This window comes from Apteryx rowi, unplaced genomic scaffold (assembly GCF_003343035.1).
Source record: "Apteryx rowi isolate R43461 unplaced genomic scaffold, aptRow1 scaffold_492, whole genome shotgun sequence".
Taxonomy (NCBI): Eukaryota; Metazoa; Chordata; class Aves; order Apterygiformes; family Apterygidae; genus Apteryx; species Apteryx rowi.
In genome coordinates, this window is record NW_020450752.1 from 500,940 (window position 1) to 517,667 (window position 16,728).

At 43.5% G+C, this 16,728-nt stretch overlaps 1 protein-coding gene across 3 annotated transcripts in view; it reads right to left on the reverse strand.

The window, feature by feature from the left end:
* GABPB2 (GA binding protein transcription factor subunit beta 2) overlaps positions 1-16,728 on the reverse strand; it is a 17,608-nt gene continuing 880 nt past the window's right edge. Inside the window, exons 2-11 of one of the 3 annotated variants that reach the window (XM_026079110.1) lie at positions 15,236-15,281; positions 14,594-14,656; positions 14,168-14,307; positions 12,823-12,990; positions 12,273-12,467; positions 11,439-11,589; positions 8,167-8,280; positions 6,640-6,825; positions 4,969-5,102; positions 1-4,591 (exon numbers count right to left, since the gene is read on the reverse strand). In XM_026079110.1, the coding sequence (XP_025934895.1) occupies positions 4,304-4,591; positions 4,969-5,102; positions 6,640-6,825; positions 8,167-8,280; positions 11,439-11,589; positions 12,273-12,467; positions 12,823-12,990; positions 14,168-14,275 (1,344 nt within the window). In that variant the 5' untranslated portion in view covers positions 14,276-14,307; positions 14,594-14,656; positions 15,236-15,281 and the 3' untranslated portion in view covers positions 1-4,303. Of the gene's footprint in view, positions 4,592-4,968; positions 5,103-6,639; positions 6,826-8,166; positions 8,281-11,438; positions 11,590-12,272; positions 12,468-12,822; positions 12,991-14,167; positions 14,308-14,593; positions 14,657-15,235; positions 16,707-16,728 lie in introns of those variants that run through there. The other 2 variants (XM_026079109.1, XM_026079112.1) reach the window with 2 other exon arrangements.

Genomic DNA, 16,728 nt, shown 5'->3' on the forward strand with positions numbered 1-16,728 from the left:
TAAGATCCAACACAGAGGACGTGGTATTTTATTAAGAAACATAGTACAAAAAGTGTCTATACACGTTGAAATCTCAACTTTTGCAAACATTATCCTAAATATAAAAAGGAATACGCRCGCTTTCTAAAGAGGATCCGGTACATAAAGCTATCACCAACTCTTTGCAATCCAGGGCGCTTCGGTTCCGGATCGCAGCACGAACTGGATGCGGAACGGACTCGCCGCGTTAAGCGGCAAACGCAGCTCTGGGATAAATATACACCCGAGCATCGTGGCTGGCACGGGGCGAAAAAACAATCCGATAGAGGCGAGATTAGAGAAGTGCTCTGATCCGGCAGAGGCCGGCGAGCACCGAGAACCGCATCGCGGGCAATCCTGCCAGGACCGAAGGGGAATTCGACAGCGGGGATGAGGAAATCCCCAGCCTCAATCTTCGGGAGAACTGCTCCACTCCCAGCCTAGCGGGGAGCTTCCCAGTAAGGCACTCACAGCTTAACTCACGGGGTTTATTACTTCAGCCCAAATGAATCCCTAAATGGTATGCTGAAAAAGATTTAGCTCGCGTTTATGTGACCCTGGACGGGATTTACAAAGCCCTGCTTCCTATTTAGGATAATGGGAAGCATTTATACTCTGCTACTGCGAAAAGAGGGAAATAATATGTCTAATCAAAGCTAAACTGCTGGTTCAATTAGCACCAAATCATCTCCACCACTGAGGAGAAACAACTCACATGAACGATACGTGGGTCAAAATCTTGGCACAGGCAGATAGGAAGTAAATTCTAGCCAGGACTCAAAAAAAACCCCAAATCCCAGCCCAGTAAGTTTTATATGTGCAAGGGGCCCTTCAGGCCAAACCAGCTGGAGCCAGACAGCTGGATGTTTGCTGGCCTTTGGGATTCTTGCAGGACAGAAATATTAACGTTCTCAGAAGACTGAAAAGGGGAAAGAATTGCATTAAAACCAGAACTTCCGCATAAGCGTCCCTGGGAAATCGGTCGGGTTTCTTCTGCCCTCCCAAACGCACGCATGACGACAGATGCAATTCCAAGCTTGCAGATGAGCCCAAGCCAGGATGGGAAGTCGGGCTGGGTGCGTGGGAAGACAGGATCGCGAGTGCTCCGCGTCGATAACAACGCAGCGTTAGGAGCAAAGCGTTTATTTAGCCTTTGACCTTTTAAAATCCTGCGCTCGTATAATAACGAGCGGTTTAAAAAGCGCTGAGGCTGAGAAGGGGTGGATAACGAAAGCGCCGACATGGCAAAGCCCGGCCCTTGCTTCAGTGGGAGGGCGCGCAAGGAAAGGTTATTTACATGCTACGAACCCGCCGCTTACTCCCGCCAGCAACAACAGACCTACGCTGCCACATCTGACGTGGCATTGACAAGAAAACTGCTGTTCTTTGCTTAAAATCCTCCAGTCCTTTCTGTGGCAGAGCAGAGGATACAGGCGAGTTTAAATTCTTTCTAAATGCTGGGCATAGATCAAATACTTCTCAGGCTTTGTTCAGACCCCGTATGCAAGTACTTCTAAAAATAAAATTAATGTGCGATTTCCCCGCACAAGGCGAAGCACTAAGAACACTGTCAGCTTTATTTGTTCCAATTCTATACAAGAAATCCAATTACCACAAACGCCGTGGACTTTTTTCTTCTCTTCTGAAGGGGAAGTTTGTTTCCCAGCTGAAGGGACTTTTTGCACAACTGACCCTGGGCAGGGGAAGCATGGAAAGAAATGAGAATCAAAGTGCTGTCAAAGGCACAACACAGCATTTATACTACAGCTGCCTCAGCTGTAGAACTCTTCAGATTTACAAATAATAACCACTAACTACAGGCAAAATGTAGAATTCAAAGTTGGCAGCGTCCCTTTACATCTGTAAACATTTCTGGGTACAACATAACTAGAAGAATCTGTCTAGATTTACTCTGATACCGTCTCGGACCTTCCAATACAGATTTGCAGTTCATCAAACAGACCTGAATTTCTGATGTGCTGGGCAACAACAAAAAATAACTTAACACATGCTCGAAGCCAGAGAGGAATACTGACTGCATAGAATTGAAGTAATCAATAGTCAGGAACTGAGCTTCTCCAAACATCCATTCATTCAAAATAATTATTAAAGCCTTCTTCAAAACATCTTTTGGAAAAAGATAAAAAGTCTTATTTATAAATATAGCTACACCGGTTATAAATAAATGCACTTAGATTCTCAAAACCAGCAAGTCTCATGAAGCCTTTACAATAATAGTTTCATAAACCTTTCTTTCCTAAAACTCGTTGGTGAACCCAACCAGTTAAACACTGTTCAGTGTAGCCAAATAGGCGATTTTGGCAGAGCTGACCTTTCTTTCAGACCAAAGCACGCGGTCCAATAAATCAAAGGGTGCTGGATACGAGCACTCCAAGAAGGAGATTCTTATCAAGAGTCTAGATGCAAGAGCTTCGGCGTGGGAGAGGGGCGAACGCGAGCTGTTAAACCGCGGCGAAGCCTCACAACCGTTTCTTCGATACACAGGGATCAGCACAAACAAGGCCACGCCGCTTCGTTGCGAGCTGACCCGCAAAGCCCCCGCTACCAATCGGAAACCGACTGCTCTGCAGCAGCGACTAACCCACAATCTCGGAGGCCGGTTTTACGGCAAAAAGCGGTTTCTTCTTGGGGCAACAAACTCATTCAGACCCGCRATCGTTAACATGGCTTAATGAACTCATAAGTCTCTGTTACATCTCAGACATCACGATACGGACTTATCCAGCGGCAAACAAACATAACAAAGGCAGTATCTGAACCAACATAAAACCCTATTATCTGGACACACTTGGAAATCACAGGGAAAAAAGCAATGCAAGGACCATGAAATTGAATGATTACCACAAATACTGCCAACAGTTACAAAACCAGGACAAGAAAACAATAAACTATGGGCCAGAGCAGTGATTAATTCTTTATCTTTGCAAGGAGACATTTCAGAATGCCTTCAGAAAGCAGGCCAGCTGCTAGGGCCTCTGGAGCTAGAAGTCACTTCTAGCCTTTGTAACCTTTTTGCAACCAACTGAACAGCTTGCACTACGGTATTTTCTCAACTTCCCTTGTTTCCCTCATGGTTGCTCAGACAGAATAATTTTTCATTATCAAGCTCCACACRATTACTCAGAGCGCTTCCAATCCGTTTCCCTGCTGTCTTGAAACGCATAATCCACAAGCCTGCTAAGAGGAAACCATTTAGGTATCCTCTTTACTAAACAAGCCTGCAAAGAGTGGGAAAAATATATACATTTTAGTAACAAAATCAGCTGCCTGTTAAAAAAGGTTTCAGTATATTTAAAAACGATTTAGTAAAAAAATGACATCTCCAGAGACAACTAAATTCCCAAGCTGTCTTCCAACAACCGCCGTATGTTTAGTTTTGCATATATAATCAGAGTTAGTCTACTGTTCAGCACAAAAGAGTCAAATGGAACATTTGACCAAGTTTCATAAAACTGATGAGGAATTTTTTTATGATCCCTTTAGGTAGTTAAGAAGTCTGCTGTAAAGCTGCCCAAAACTGTTCCTAAAACTGTCCAAAGAGGACAAAGTGTAGTATTCCCTGATATCTCGAAATGCTCAAGTTCACGCACACCCAGCCTGGGCTTTACTCTTGCATTGAAGGTTGCCTCAATGTGAACTAGATTCATTTCTTTGGAAAAAACAAAACAAAAAACACCCAAAAGAACACAATTGTTCGAGTCCGATTCATTTTCCAGCTTGGTTTAGGTGCTGAAACCCCACTATCACTTCTGAAGATTTTAAAGCAAAACAAACACCCCAAGAGACTGCTTTTCCGAAGGTCCAGATCTGGTCACTCAACTTCACAGAAGGGAGCAAACATCTCAGGTCATTGCATAAAGCCTGTTTTCAGTGCTGTAATTTCAGGGCAGCTGAGAGCTAATACCGGCTACTTTGGCACTGAGGTACTTCTTTTCCACTCCCAACAATGCAGGTATTAACACCACAAAATAAGCCTTCAGGTCACTTGTTGGCTAAAATTTGTAAAAGCTTCCAATCATTCAAGGTCAAGCTTGAAAAGCGCCTTTTGGCGCTGTGCTGAAAGCAGAGTTACGTTGCGAGCTGCTGGAGAARCTTCTGTCCCTGTTGATGGGACTGCACAGGCAGTCCCATCACGTGATTTTTCAGTCACGCAGTGGATCTGACAACAGCCCTCTGCTCCCAGTGCTGCTTGCTGACAGCACCTTTTATATATTAAAAAAAAAAATGTTATTTTCCTTTACAAAATAAAGTCAATAGCCCAGGATTAGGAGGTTACAGTTTCCACAGCGATATCAGTTGGCTGATCCATTTCCACCACAGCCACTGTGGATCCCTCTAGGTCTTCTGTGGTTACTACAACCGTGTCCATCTCAGTGACCTCTTCGAGCACCGTCACCTCAGCCCCATTGGGCTGCTGCCTCACCATGGCTGCTAGCTTAAGCCGGTACTGCTCTGCCTCTTGCTCTTTCTTCATGAGCTGGCTTCGATATTCCTGAGCCTTCCGGTTTGCCTCTTGCAACTGCTGCTGTAGCACTTCCCTTTCATCGCTGTCCTACAGAAAACAAAAGTCAAGAGAGCCCATGATGGAGGCCCAACCTGCGATACGAACACCAGCACAAGGAAGTGGGGCGTGCAAGTATTAGAATAGCGCACGCTTCAGGTCACAAAAGCAAAACGGTCTTAAGGCAGTGCTATACTAAACCAAACATTGCTCGTCTCAWCTGCTTGCACATTCATCGCTAAGGCAGGAATGCGAATGGGAAAGTGGAGAACAGYCACACGGATTTTGTTACAGAGATATCCTCCGACTCAGTTGAAGAGGGCGCAACTCGAGTCCGTGGCTTCAGCAGGCCAGGAGCCCGACACCCTTAGTGCAGTAGAGAAACACACAGGAGACAACCGCAGTCAGCTACAAACAGCAATGTCTACCTTGTCTTCTTCCAAGTCATTTACACTTTGCTCTGCTTTTTGTTTCTTGGCTGGTGGCTCTTCTTCCTCTTCTGCGCCATCATCGTCTTCAATAATAGTCTCTTCTGCAACCTGATCAGCAGGTACAGTTAAAACTGGAAAAAAAAAATCAAAGGTGGGAAATTATATAGTCTGAGATATGCTTTGGCACAGATGTTTCCTGAAAGACTACTTTGAAATTAGTGCATCTGTGTGGCTCTGGAGAAAAAGAGGAGAACYGTGGATCAGCAATGCCTAAGACTTCCTGGAGAAGAACTCTGGAGCAGCTTTCCAGTCTTCTTCATTCAGGCCTCTGTTTTAGATGGTTTGTCATAGGAAGGCAAGCAGTTATTTCAGAGTCCCATCACCACGACAAGGCTGGTAGAATCCAAAGTCAAAGGTTTGTGTCTTAGGAAATATGTAAAGTAATGTTATCATCGTGATGGTTCAGTAATACCATTAATAGCCAAGATAGGTTGAACAAGAGGAATAGAAAGTTACTCTCAAAAGTTCCCAGTACAGACAGTCCTGCTGGTTAAGCTCAGAATCAGCTTTGAGCACACGCAATAGCTGTAAATATGCCAGAGAACAAACGCATTTTAAATCTGCCAATGTGAGTTTTCACTTTGGGAAACCAGTAGAAAGATTTCATCCAACCAAAGAGCAGAAACGCACCACGTGAGCTACTGAAGGTAGCTCCACCTAAACAGTTCTCCTTTTGTCTTCCTTGGACTAAGAATGGGTGATAAGCCTGGAATTATTTGTATTAATTTGGCAAATAAKTCTGAATAATTAACAGGCTTTAGAAAATTGCTTTCCACTCATGAAGACTGTAAACTGACAGAAGTGACATAGCTTATCTCACACCGTAACATTGTATGCGTGTTACAGGAGAGCTATTTTACTTCTTAATCCTCTTCCACCCTCCCCGAATATTAATCCAAATAACCAAATATCCATAGGACATGTTAAAAGAATTGTAGGTAATAGACAAGRCATATGAATTACATCCCTTGAGGAAATAAAAATTCACCGTGCAAGTGCTTTGAAGCTCTGCCCTGCTTTACTGAACAAATTTGCCTTGTAAAACTGATAGATTATGTTGCCTTAGGCAGTGTAACTAGAGTATGGGGAGGAAAAGGTGTATTTAATCTTACAGTAATGTCCCAATACTACGTTTTGCAAGAACAGTGGGGTAATTGCTAAAGGCAACAGGTTGCAGTTTCACTGGTTGAGCAGTTTGCTCCCAGACTGGGAAGTTTACCACAGGGTAAAGGAACAATCTTTGCCTGGCTGCCAAGGGGACAGCAGCTAACCGCATTTCTCTTCCTCCTGAAATTTTACAATGAAGGTGTTTGGTTTTAATACAAAGATTCAAATATTGAAGTGTAGCAGCACGGATGTGTATTAAACCACAAACAAGTCACTGCCAAGCTTTATCACTGAAGTAAATCACACGAACTTTTTAACCCTTCCTGGATGCCAGCAGTAGGGCATGAACCTGTTATCCCACAGTGTCRACAAGGCAAATCATATAAACAGCCTGCCCTGCACAGCTCAAGAAGGTTCACAGATATCAGTACCTTTTTTTTCCTTTTTAAAGCTCAACTCTCAGCACTGGCTGGCAGCTTTCYGAGTTCAGCTACTCCTCACCTTGCTGTCCATCTTGCATGGTTACGATGAACGGCTGGCTGAGGCCGCTCGTGGGTACGGCTGCTTGCAGGCTGCCCAGGGGAACTCCATCTGTTACGATTGTGATAACTCGCTGCCCTCCACCGCCAACCACTTGCTGTATGGCAGAATCGACAGAATTCGCTTCCACTATTTCCTCCGTATTACCTTGAGAAATCAAGTAAGTGCCAAAAAAGTCAGTATTTCCTCCCTGCCTTGAATAGAAACTGAAGCCTAATGAAAAGGCCCAAGTATGCAGCATCAGAACCCTGGAACACCTACTCATGAAAAAAATCCATAAATATAGTAAGTCTTAGTGAGAAACAAACCCCACTACTAAACCTTAGTAGAACAAGCTTTCTCACGTAAAAACAGCATTTTTCATGTAATTTAATGAGTTTAAAGCACCAGCATCCAAGCAAATTAATTAAATTAAAAAACTCAGAGCTGGAGGCAGCTGTTAAGCGGACTTGACTCTCTAAGCGACCCTTCCCCCAACTCTAATGAAGACAAACCACACTCAAAACACTTCATGCCTCAAGAGCTCCATCCACACAAGCGCAGCCAAAGCAACCGTAAGGAGGCTATTTAGTTTGGCTGGATGACTGCAAACCTGTTTAGCTCTCCGGGACACTTTTTGTATGACTTATGGCTCGCGCAAATAATCAGGGTTGTAAGCCCTCAGCTGCATCCTGCTCCCAGCGTACACTGCAAGTACAGGAAACAGGGTACCTGACCTACTGCGCATGCTTTGGGTGCCAGAGAGGAAAACRTTCAAGCACTGAAGGCCAAGAAATCAGTTATGGGGCACTATCAGCTTAAACAAGTCAAATTGCTCGTCTCTAGATTCAAGGAAAAATGCTTAGCTTGGGGGGAAAAATGAATTCAAAGGTGAAAGGATTACATAAACTTTAGCTATCAAATTCCTAAATCTGAAGTTAATTAAAGGTCAAACATTGCACTCTACAAACATACCATAAAAGATCACAAAAGGAAACAAAACAAAACAGAACTTTCCAAAAGAAAAAGTTACCAGAGCCTCAAGAGACTCCAAGCATTTGTGAAATACCAAGATTTTATAAGGACATGAAACTGAACAAACTGGCAACCTGGGGACACAAAACATTTCAAACAATTTTCTTCTTAAACAAATATTTATCTACATTTATGTATGAAAGATAAAATCCATGTTCTGGAGTCTTTTTGTAACTGCTTAAGCACGTCAAAAGCAACACGCTGATGTCAGGGTCAAAACAGGACAGGCTGGATAATAAATATGAATAAGTCATTTCTGTCAGCAACATCTGCTGTTTTTTGAATTTAGTTTGAGCTGGGATAACAAATCAACCCACTACATCACGCATATTTAACATCCACTCTTAATTACCACGACTCAAGTCAAATCCACTCACAGGTTGCACGCAGATACCTTCAATTCTCTTCAATTCCTAGTAAGATACCTACTAAAATTATACAAATTTGAATCAGTGGCCAAATGGTTTCCCCTACCTGCAGCTCTGTTTGAGTTGGAAAGAGGTGCCGATGCTTCAGCGAGGGCCGCAAGCGTGGCAAGCACAGAGGTCGTCGAATTGGAAAACTGCACCGTGGATACATCTGAATCACCTGCTCGGGAGAGAAGAGGGCAAGCTGAAGGATTTTCAGGATCTGCCATGCCCTAAACAGTGAACACAGCAGTCAGCTTGCAAAAATTCTGTCACCTAGAGTCAGACTCTAGTGCAAGATATTTATTGGGCTCCCAGTGGTCAGTGGAAAAAGGGAGGTGGAACAGGTCACGTTTTGTGAGAGGTGCCTCTCCTTCTAACTGTAAAAGGGGCTTTGGTATTACTTTAGGACAGACAGCACCCACTCTGAATATTTTACGATAATTTAAATCAAATTTAAAGCAAATATTGCTTTAAATCATTGTYGACTGATATCAACTGAACTGATTTGCTCCAGCCTTATTGCAAAAGCTGCAGAAAGCCAGGCTGTCTGCTGGGCTAACGCCGAGCTTTGATTTGGAGACGTGGACGGTTTTTCAAGACGTAGCCATGCTGTCTGATGAAACTCACAGACGTGCCGAGGTCTGATTGCTGTAGTGTTGTGGAGAAGTGGTTGCTATGCACATGATTACTTGGCTTTGCATCGTACTGTAGCTTCCAAAATTGCAAATGCTGAAGAATATATTAAACTAGTTTGCTATTGTGAGTTCTTACTCAATTGGGAAAGTCTCCAGGTACTGTCTTCAGCATTACTTCATAGAACAAATGTTTTATCACAAGTCAATTAACAGAGCTTTTTACTCAAATGCAAAAGTCAACTGAGCATATCACTTTATTTCAATATACTGAGCAGAGCTTCTCTCCTCCCCTCTCAGGTTTAGTAAGGGGGGGAGGGGGGGAAATCAAGGCTGCTGCAATAGTGTATTGATTTGAGTAAGATAAACAAGTGTTCTCAGTTCCAAAATACAATGTTTCTTCCTTCAATTGACCATAGTAATTCCTATTCAAAGTCGGAAGTAATAAGAATGGAACAGGAAACTGAACTAAATGGGCGCAACCTCAGTACTTTATTTGCATGCATATAACCCGCAGTTTCTCTTAAAAAAAAAATCCTRTGCTTCATTGCCAGCGTAGATTATAAGCACACAAGGATAATACAAAGGGAAGTTCATCTAAAGTTCCCCTGACTTAACTCCTGCAACCTATTCTCTCTGTCTCACTAGCTCCTTGACTTTGCGACGGTTACGGAGGGATTTATTCCCAAAGGACAGTCTTTCAAAAGGCCATGGGCTAGGCACGTGAAAATACTGTGGGCTTAGTAACTGTTTTCAGCAGACTGTAACCACATTTCTAAACCAGATTTCTTCATGCCAGCTGAGGATATTTATTCTTATTCAAAATGTTTTTAAATAACTGAAGATATTAGAAATTTAAGAGAAGCGAGAGAAATTGTAAAACGGTTAAGCAACGGATTTTTGTTGTAATGAAAACGCAGTCGCTGATGCCCTCTTGTGGGAAGCGAGGAAAAAAACAAACCTCCTGATGTGGCCTAGAGCAGGGGCGCCCTGACACTGATTATTTTAATGCTGATCGGCTGTTGCACATGCTGCAAGCGTCGTGRGAGGAAAGACCCGGGGTATTTTATTCGAGTTACACGTGGACAATAAGCCATCACCTTGAGGTGGCCCTGATAAAGGAGATTATACGAGCAGGATATACGAGGAAAGGTGCAGTGAGAGACGGGGAGCTGCGAGGCTGGTGCTGAGCTCGCTTGAGCACTGCCTGCAGCTGCTCACCGATGCACCAAGGATGAATTCAGACTGGAACAGCGACCAGGGACGACTGTCTTGCTTAGTCCAGCCAAGCAGAGGCAGGGAGGGGATACAGTTGATTTCTGCATTGAAGGAACGGACACAAGGGAAAGAGAATGATTTCAGCTAAAGGAGAGCATTGGCACCAGAATAAGAGGTATAAGGCAACTGTGAACACGTTKAAGCTGGAAATCAGTTTTCTGATTTGGCACACTGCTGTTCTCCAACAGCCTTTCAACAAGGCATTGGCCTCTGAGGCTCCTAGCTGGTTTCAAGACACTGCTACATACAGTTGCGGAGACAGCGACACTGGCTGTGGCAAGGGTATCATCCAGCATACAAAAATTACAAGGTCCTTTCTAGTCTTATGCYCCTTTGAGTTTGTGGAACATCCTTTATTGAAGATGTTTTATGCCAATTCCATCACATTTTCCTCACAGATTGAACACGAACACTTCTACACATTTTTCCTCTTCTAACTCGGGATTTGTTGTTTAAGTGCCTTAAAGCTGTGAGCAGCACTGAAAGCTTTGAGAATAAGTCTGCAGCACTGCTGAAGTCACCGCGGTCATGCACAGGCAGAAAGGTCTGGGTGGGACTGCAGAACACCAGCATCCAAGTTTTTAAAAGCACTCTCTAGTTAAGAGGCAAACATTCACGCATGTGAACAGTCCCACTAACTGAAGAATTACATGCAGAAGTGTTTGCTGGATGAAGCCAAATAGCCTTCCAAAACTTGTATTTAGTAGCCCCCTTGAGGCTGAAAAGAAACAATGGTTCGGATTTCCCCAAATACAGAAAAGTAACTGTAGAGTTACTACAAAAACCGGAATTATAGGAAAAGAATTTGAAATTAGGAAATTTGCACTCAGCCTTAAAGTGTTTTCCCCACCAAAATATGGCTTACAGAACAACGAGCAATCTAACTCTTTCTGTCTAATATTTGGTCCAGAACAAATAAGGAGTAATCTACATATCCAACCGATCTGCTTCCTCTGCAAGSACCCAACATTTATAGACACCAAAATATTGATTCAACTTTTGTAGCCAATAAAGAATAAAGCAAACCCTTCCCCGACTGCTCTGCAACGGCAAGGATTTGGCGCAGGCARTAACTCCCATTATTCTTCTGTTGCAACCATCCAAATCCATTTTCTCAAGCTCTGTTGCTCATAACAGACCTGGAGCAGACCCACAGCTGAGCTCAGCAGAGCTTTGCCACTTACAGTGCAACCACCTCTACTTACGTCAGCTAGAAATCTGCTTTGTTACCTTTGAGAGCAAAAATATTTTGAGGCTAAATGTAGTAACGTGGTGTGTTTGGCTATGTGTCACCATTCTTCCTCTACTAAATGGCCATCTGCCCTCTACTGGTAAGCAGTTGGAATTAAGAGGCACATCTCTAAGAACCTGTTAGGCCAAGAACTGTATTCTAGACTTTCCCACTCAAGGTCACATAAAACCTTACCTGAGGTTGTTTTGGTGTTTGCTGAAGAAACAAGACTAGCGAGATTGAGAACTTCCCCCGATGCAAGAATAAACGGTGATGTGACAGTGACAGTGTTTGYGACAGGATTCGTTCTCTCCGGGTGCGTGTTTACCTGATTCTGCATTGCTTCCTAGGAAAAAGAGCATGGTTAGGCATATATCCTTCGTGCCTTCTGTGCCGAGCAGTATTTAGCATCCATGAAGCTGCTTAGAGGCAGATTATTTCTCTMTGTAGCATGCCAGTGACACCAGTACAAAAGCTATTACAAAACTGCCACTTGGAYGAGGCAACTTACACTACTGTGGCACACTGTGCAAAACGCAGGGCAATGGAAACCCCATCACCCACCAAGTCCTCGCAGGCACTGACTGGTTGATTCTGAAATAAAAAGTCATCTACATCCATATYGCTAGTTCTCTCTGTTAACAGAAAGTGATTCCGTCAGACACAACAGGATCCCTCTCCCTGGAGCACAGACGCACTTGGGGCAGACACCCAGATTCCCTCCCTAATCTACGCGGAGAAACACGCTTTTCTAGGGAGTGAGTCATCTGGCCTATTTAGACACCTACTTTGGGATACTATGAATCACCTCCTGGAGGCGATCGTTTCTTGGTGTTGATATGAAAGGGAGTCTGCACATCCAGCTCAGAGATTCTGCGTTGGTGACCCAGAGCTGGGTCAATGCCATGTCAGGTTGGCACATTACAAAATTTATCTCAATGCTTCTGATCTGAGCATCAAAGTCTCCATGAGAAATATTTGTTCTAGTGTTTCCAGCAGCTGCAGGTCCTTGCAGGTTCCTCAACCTACCTGTAACATTACCAGAGTCTCCGGATTGTTCTTGTCCAAAGCAATATCAAAAGCCGATTTATCAAACTTGCTGAAWGCATGGACATCAGCTCCATATCTGATCAGCAACTCTACGACATCTCGGTGGTTGTGCTCTGTTGCCCAGTGTAAAGCAGTCATCTTCAGCATGTCCTTGGCATTTACATCAGCCCCGTTCTGAAAGAAATACGCATTACTTGTCAGAGCATCGCCTTCCCTCAATACAAAGCATCACTTAACACACAAATCCCCCTCAAAGAGCTCAGTCATATCAGTCACTGTTCTGATCTTAACTTCAGTCACTCTCACCTTGATTATTAGTAAAATAGCTTATAAAAAAAAAATTTTGACACGGTGATTAAGATGACTACCATTTTAACTTCACCTCGAACAGGATGCTTGCTTCTCTCCTACAGAGATATCTACTGTGTCTTAAAGGCAGTGCCTGCGTTAGCATTTCAACAGACAAACAATTAACTCCAAGGGCCATTCAAATGAGCATTAAGAGTTCTACCTAATTCACTAGGCTTACCCTAATCAGCAATTCTACAATATGAGTGTGTCCGTCTGCCGCAGCCATGTGTAGCGGAGTCCTGTCCACTTTCGTTCGGGCATCTCTGCTAACACCAGCTCGAAGCAGCACTTCCGCTGTTGAATAGTGGCCATACTGGGCAGCGAGGTGAAGAGGCGATGTCCCAAGCTGCAGGTTAATTTAGAAAAGTTACTGTCAGYTCGCAGCAAGAGAGGACAGGCACAGCAACCACCACGCGTACGTTCAGCAGTTTTAAAGAACTAGAATGACTAGGCTTCTGGAAGAAAGGGTTATCAGCTTTTCTCTTCACTCAGAAATCGGCAGCTGTACGCCCAGTATTTCTCCTGATGGACTTAAGTTCTTTAYAGATACTTATATTATCTGATGGCTTGACGATCAAACGTGTGTACTTTCTCCACTGTGCCATTCATTTATCACTGAGCATCAGTGTGCTTCTTTCCAGGATAAAAGCAGACTAGCCCTAACTTTTCTATACCATGATAAATAATTTAATCGCTATTTAGATAAGGACAGTATTAAAATACTACTARGCTCTACTTCCTCTTGATACAGACAATTCCTTCATTTCCCAAACCTATGAATGAACAGACTGACGAGACAGGAAATGAAGACAACTGGTGACGGAAAATACCYGCTGGTGGCATATTCATTGTTATCAGGTTCTCCGTTTTTCAAATTGCTATTCTTCATTTTCATTAAAGCTTTCATTTCCTTTCCTACGCAGAATGGGCTGGTTTGTTTTTATTTATTTATTTTTTTAAACAAAGATGACTTTCCTGACTGAGAAAGGATTAAYCAATTTAATAAAGCATTCTTAAAGAACTTCCTAGTACTAGAAGGTTTAGCAATTCTTCCAATTCAATTTCACTCATAATTTATCTTAGCTTCTCTGAACTGAACCTCCTAAAGCATCAAAACCTAAGCACATTGCTATCTGGGACAGCACATTAATTAAGATGGCGACATTGTGCAATTCTGTACAGATCAATCTTTCCATGAATGTAAATTCATCTTTGCCTGAGGAAGGTGTTAAAGTGCTTCATCTGGAACAACTCCACACTGTCACAGAAATGCAGAGATGCATTACCTGTCAATCCACACTTTTTTTTTTTTTTTACTGTCCCAATTTCCAATCGTATCCTTTAGGTTCAGTACTGAAGAGTACCCATGCAACCCWTTTGGGAAAGAAGACTATGAGATGGTACCTCAAAGAAATATTTTCAAAACAAACAACAAATATTCTTATCCCCAAGAACAGTTTAAACATTGTTCAACATCCCCTGCTGGAGCCTGGCAGAAAAACGTCTCCGTTTCTCCAACGTACCCAGTCAGTGGTGAAAGGAGCACCGTTTGCCATCAGCGTTCGCACTTCGTCATCTTGGCCTTTGCGAGCTGCTTCTAGCAACCTCTTCCCTAAGTCCACTAAGGACATCTTTATACATGGGAACGAGTATTTGCCGAAAGCTGATTTAACAGGTGGGAGCAGGGTATGGGAAAAAAAAGAAAGAAAGTGAGGCACAGRCATTTTAAAAGCGCAGTACAACTAACACATCCAAAGGCCTGACTAGCAGACCCACTATCTTCCCATGCAGAGCTAGGCCCAACGCAGTCAATAAAAACAGACTCAAATGGTTTTCATACTTTTTTTTGTTGCAAGCCTTGAAATATCAAGAGAGGGCAACATGCAGGCTAAGCCTGCAACCAGATCAGATAGCACGAGACATCAGGGCTCCTGCATGACCCCACTTACCTCAACAGGGCCTTGTAYGAACACAAAGACTTGCCCATGTGGCTCCAGTTCCAAGAGCAGAACCTATAAAASCAATGGCAAAGCTGTCCACATTTATTGCACAACATCATTTTAATTTTTAAAGCACTTTAAGAACACAGTTTCATCTCCAAGGCACCCCCTCTGCCCCCAGCACTAGCAGCTAAGCACGGGGGAAGTATCCCTGTTCTCTACTGGCAGAGTACGCAACAAACCTTGTGAACTCCAGTGACTTGTCCAAGGTCATAAAGGGAAGCAGAACCTAAGAGTTCCCATTTTGTGGTCAAACTACCAGACAATAGTACCTCTATTTATTCCAAACGACGTTAAACGTATTATAATCATGGTACTAGAGTGAACTATAGTATTTTTCTCCATGATAGGGTTACACTGGTACGCCAGTCCTATGAAAAAATGACTTTAAAAATCTATATATTAACTCCCTCACAACATTCTTTAAACAGCTACAAATGAATGTCTGGGCACATGGGTGCTGTGGCATGTAGTTTAACAGTGATTCCAACAGGAATGAATTTTTCTTTTAATTTCCTTTAATTATAATTCTAGGAAATAGCCAAAAAGCTCTAAGAGAGGGTCTGTTTCTTTAATGAAGAAATATCTCACCATGTCCTCAGTGACACACTATAACCAGTTATCAGCAACACAAGCCCTGTAAAGTAAAACCAAACAGCAAATCTCATCCTAAATCTCGTCAGGCAATACTGCCCATATCAACTTCTCCCTCCTAAAAACACGTCTCATTTTATAAGGCTATTTTAAAATTGTAGCTTTTTCTAAGTGTGCAGTTACCGTATGCGACCCCCGATTCTTAAAATTCAAGAATCTGGCACCGTYTAGTTCACTGTGATAAAGACGCGATGCTTATGGAAACAAACCGTTGAGAAAACCCCAGCGCTATTTCCAGCTGTTCACACAACACGTGCGACAACATAAAAGCCGCACTTCAAAATAAGTTCCATTATCACAGCACAGCTCCGGCAGGCATCAAACACTCGATGCAGCAAACTTAGGTCCTCCAAGAAACTGCACAGGGAGGATCTCCTGAAGGGCAAATAGCCCAAAAGAGTTACTCACTTGCGCAGAGCTTACTCCACAGTCAGGACCCTCTATGCATTTAACATCTACGTATTTGACTGCCAAAGTCCTTGTGCCCTGTAGGACTTTGTTTTTTTAACCTCAGTTCTTGGAGGGACAGATATCATTTTTTAAAATGCCCCTTCTTGTCACCCACGTTGAAAACACTTGTACRTAACTCTCCAGGCATAAGTAGTTCCACTGAACTCGGTGTTCATAATGTGAATCACAAGCCTACGTATTTGCAAGACCRGGGTTTACCACTGTGGGTGTGCTTAGAAAAAAGAAAGGAGAAACTGGTTCATTAACAAAAAACATCAGCTTCTCTGCTCTTATTAAAYTGAAGCGTTGTTACTTATTAACAACTTTTTAGAGCCCTCACCTTACACCCCTGCTCTCTTCCCCGCTTGATGCTTTCAGAGAAGCTTTAAAAAAGAGGGAGCCTCAGACTTTAGTTATTTACAGTATTCACAGTTTGGGCAACTGTTGACAAGTTCCTTGCTGGCACCCCCCAACACCACCACCTTCCCTTTGCTATATGCAAAAAGTAAAAGCAAAGGACACACTTCTCAAAAAAGAGTAAATTCCCTCTTCTTAACAGCCAGCTTGGGGTCAGAAGCCCCTGAAGCTCTGCAGACCTGACCCAAAATGGGCAAGGCCACCCCAATAAGCACTTTACTCTCCGCCGCAAAAGGAAAAGCTCTCCTCTCGCCAGCAGCGCTCGGATTTTCCCCAGAGGGGAGAGGGGATTGCCCCTAGCTCGACCAGGGAAATGATCCCAAGGGGCTGTGCTTTGCTCCCAAGACAGGGGACCCTCGCGGTTCCCTCCGTCTCTCCGAATGACCCTTTAACCTTCCCTAATTTCACGTGGGGCCCCGCTGAGATAAGGGACCGCCCGTCCCAGATTGATACTGCCACACGCGCAACCCCACACCACTTCCACCTAGGGACCCCCATCACCTCCGGCATAGGAGATGCACGAATTGCTTCCCCAAAGTAAATTCCCTGAGCCCCCCCCTCCC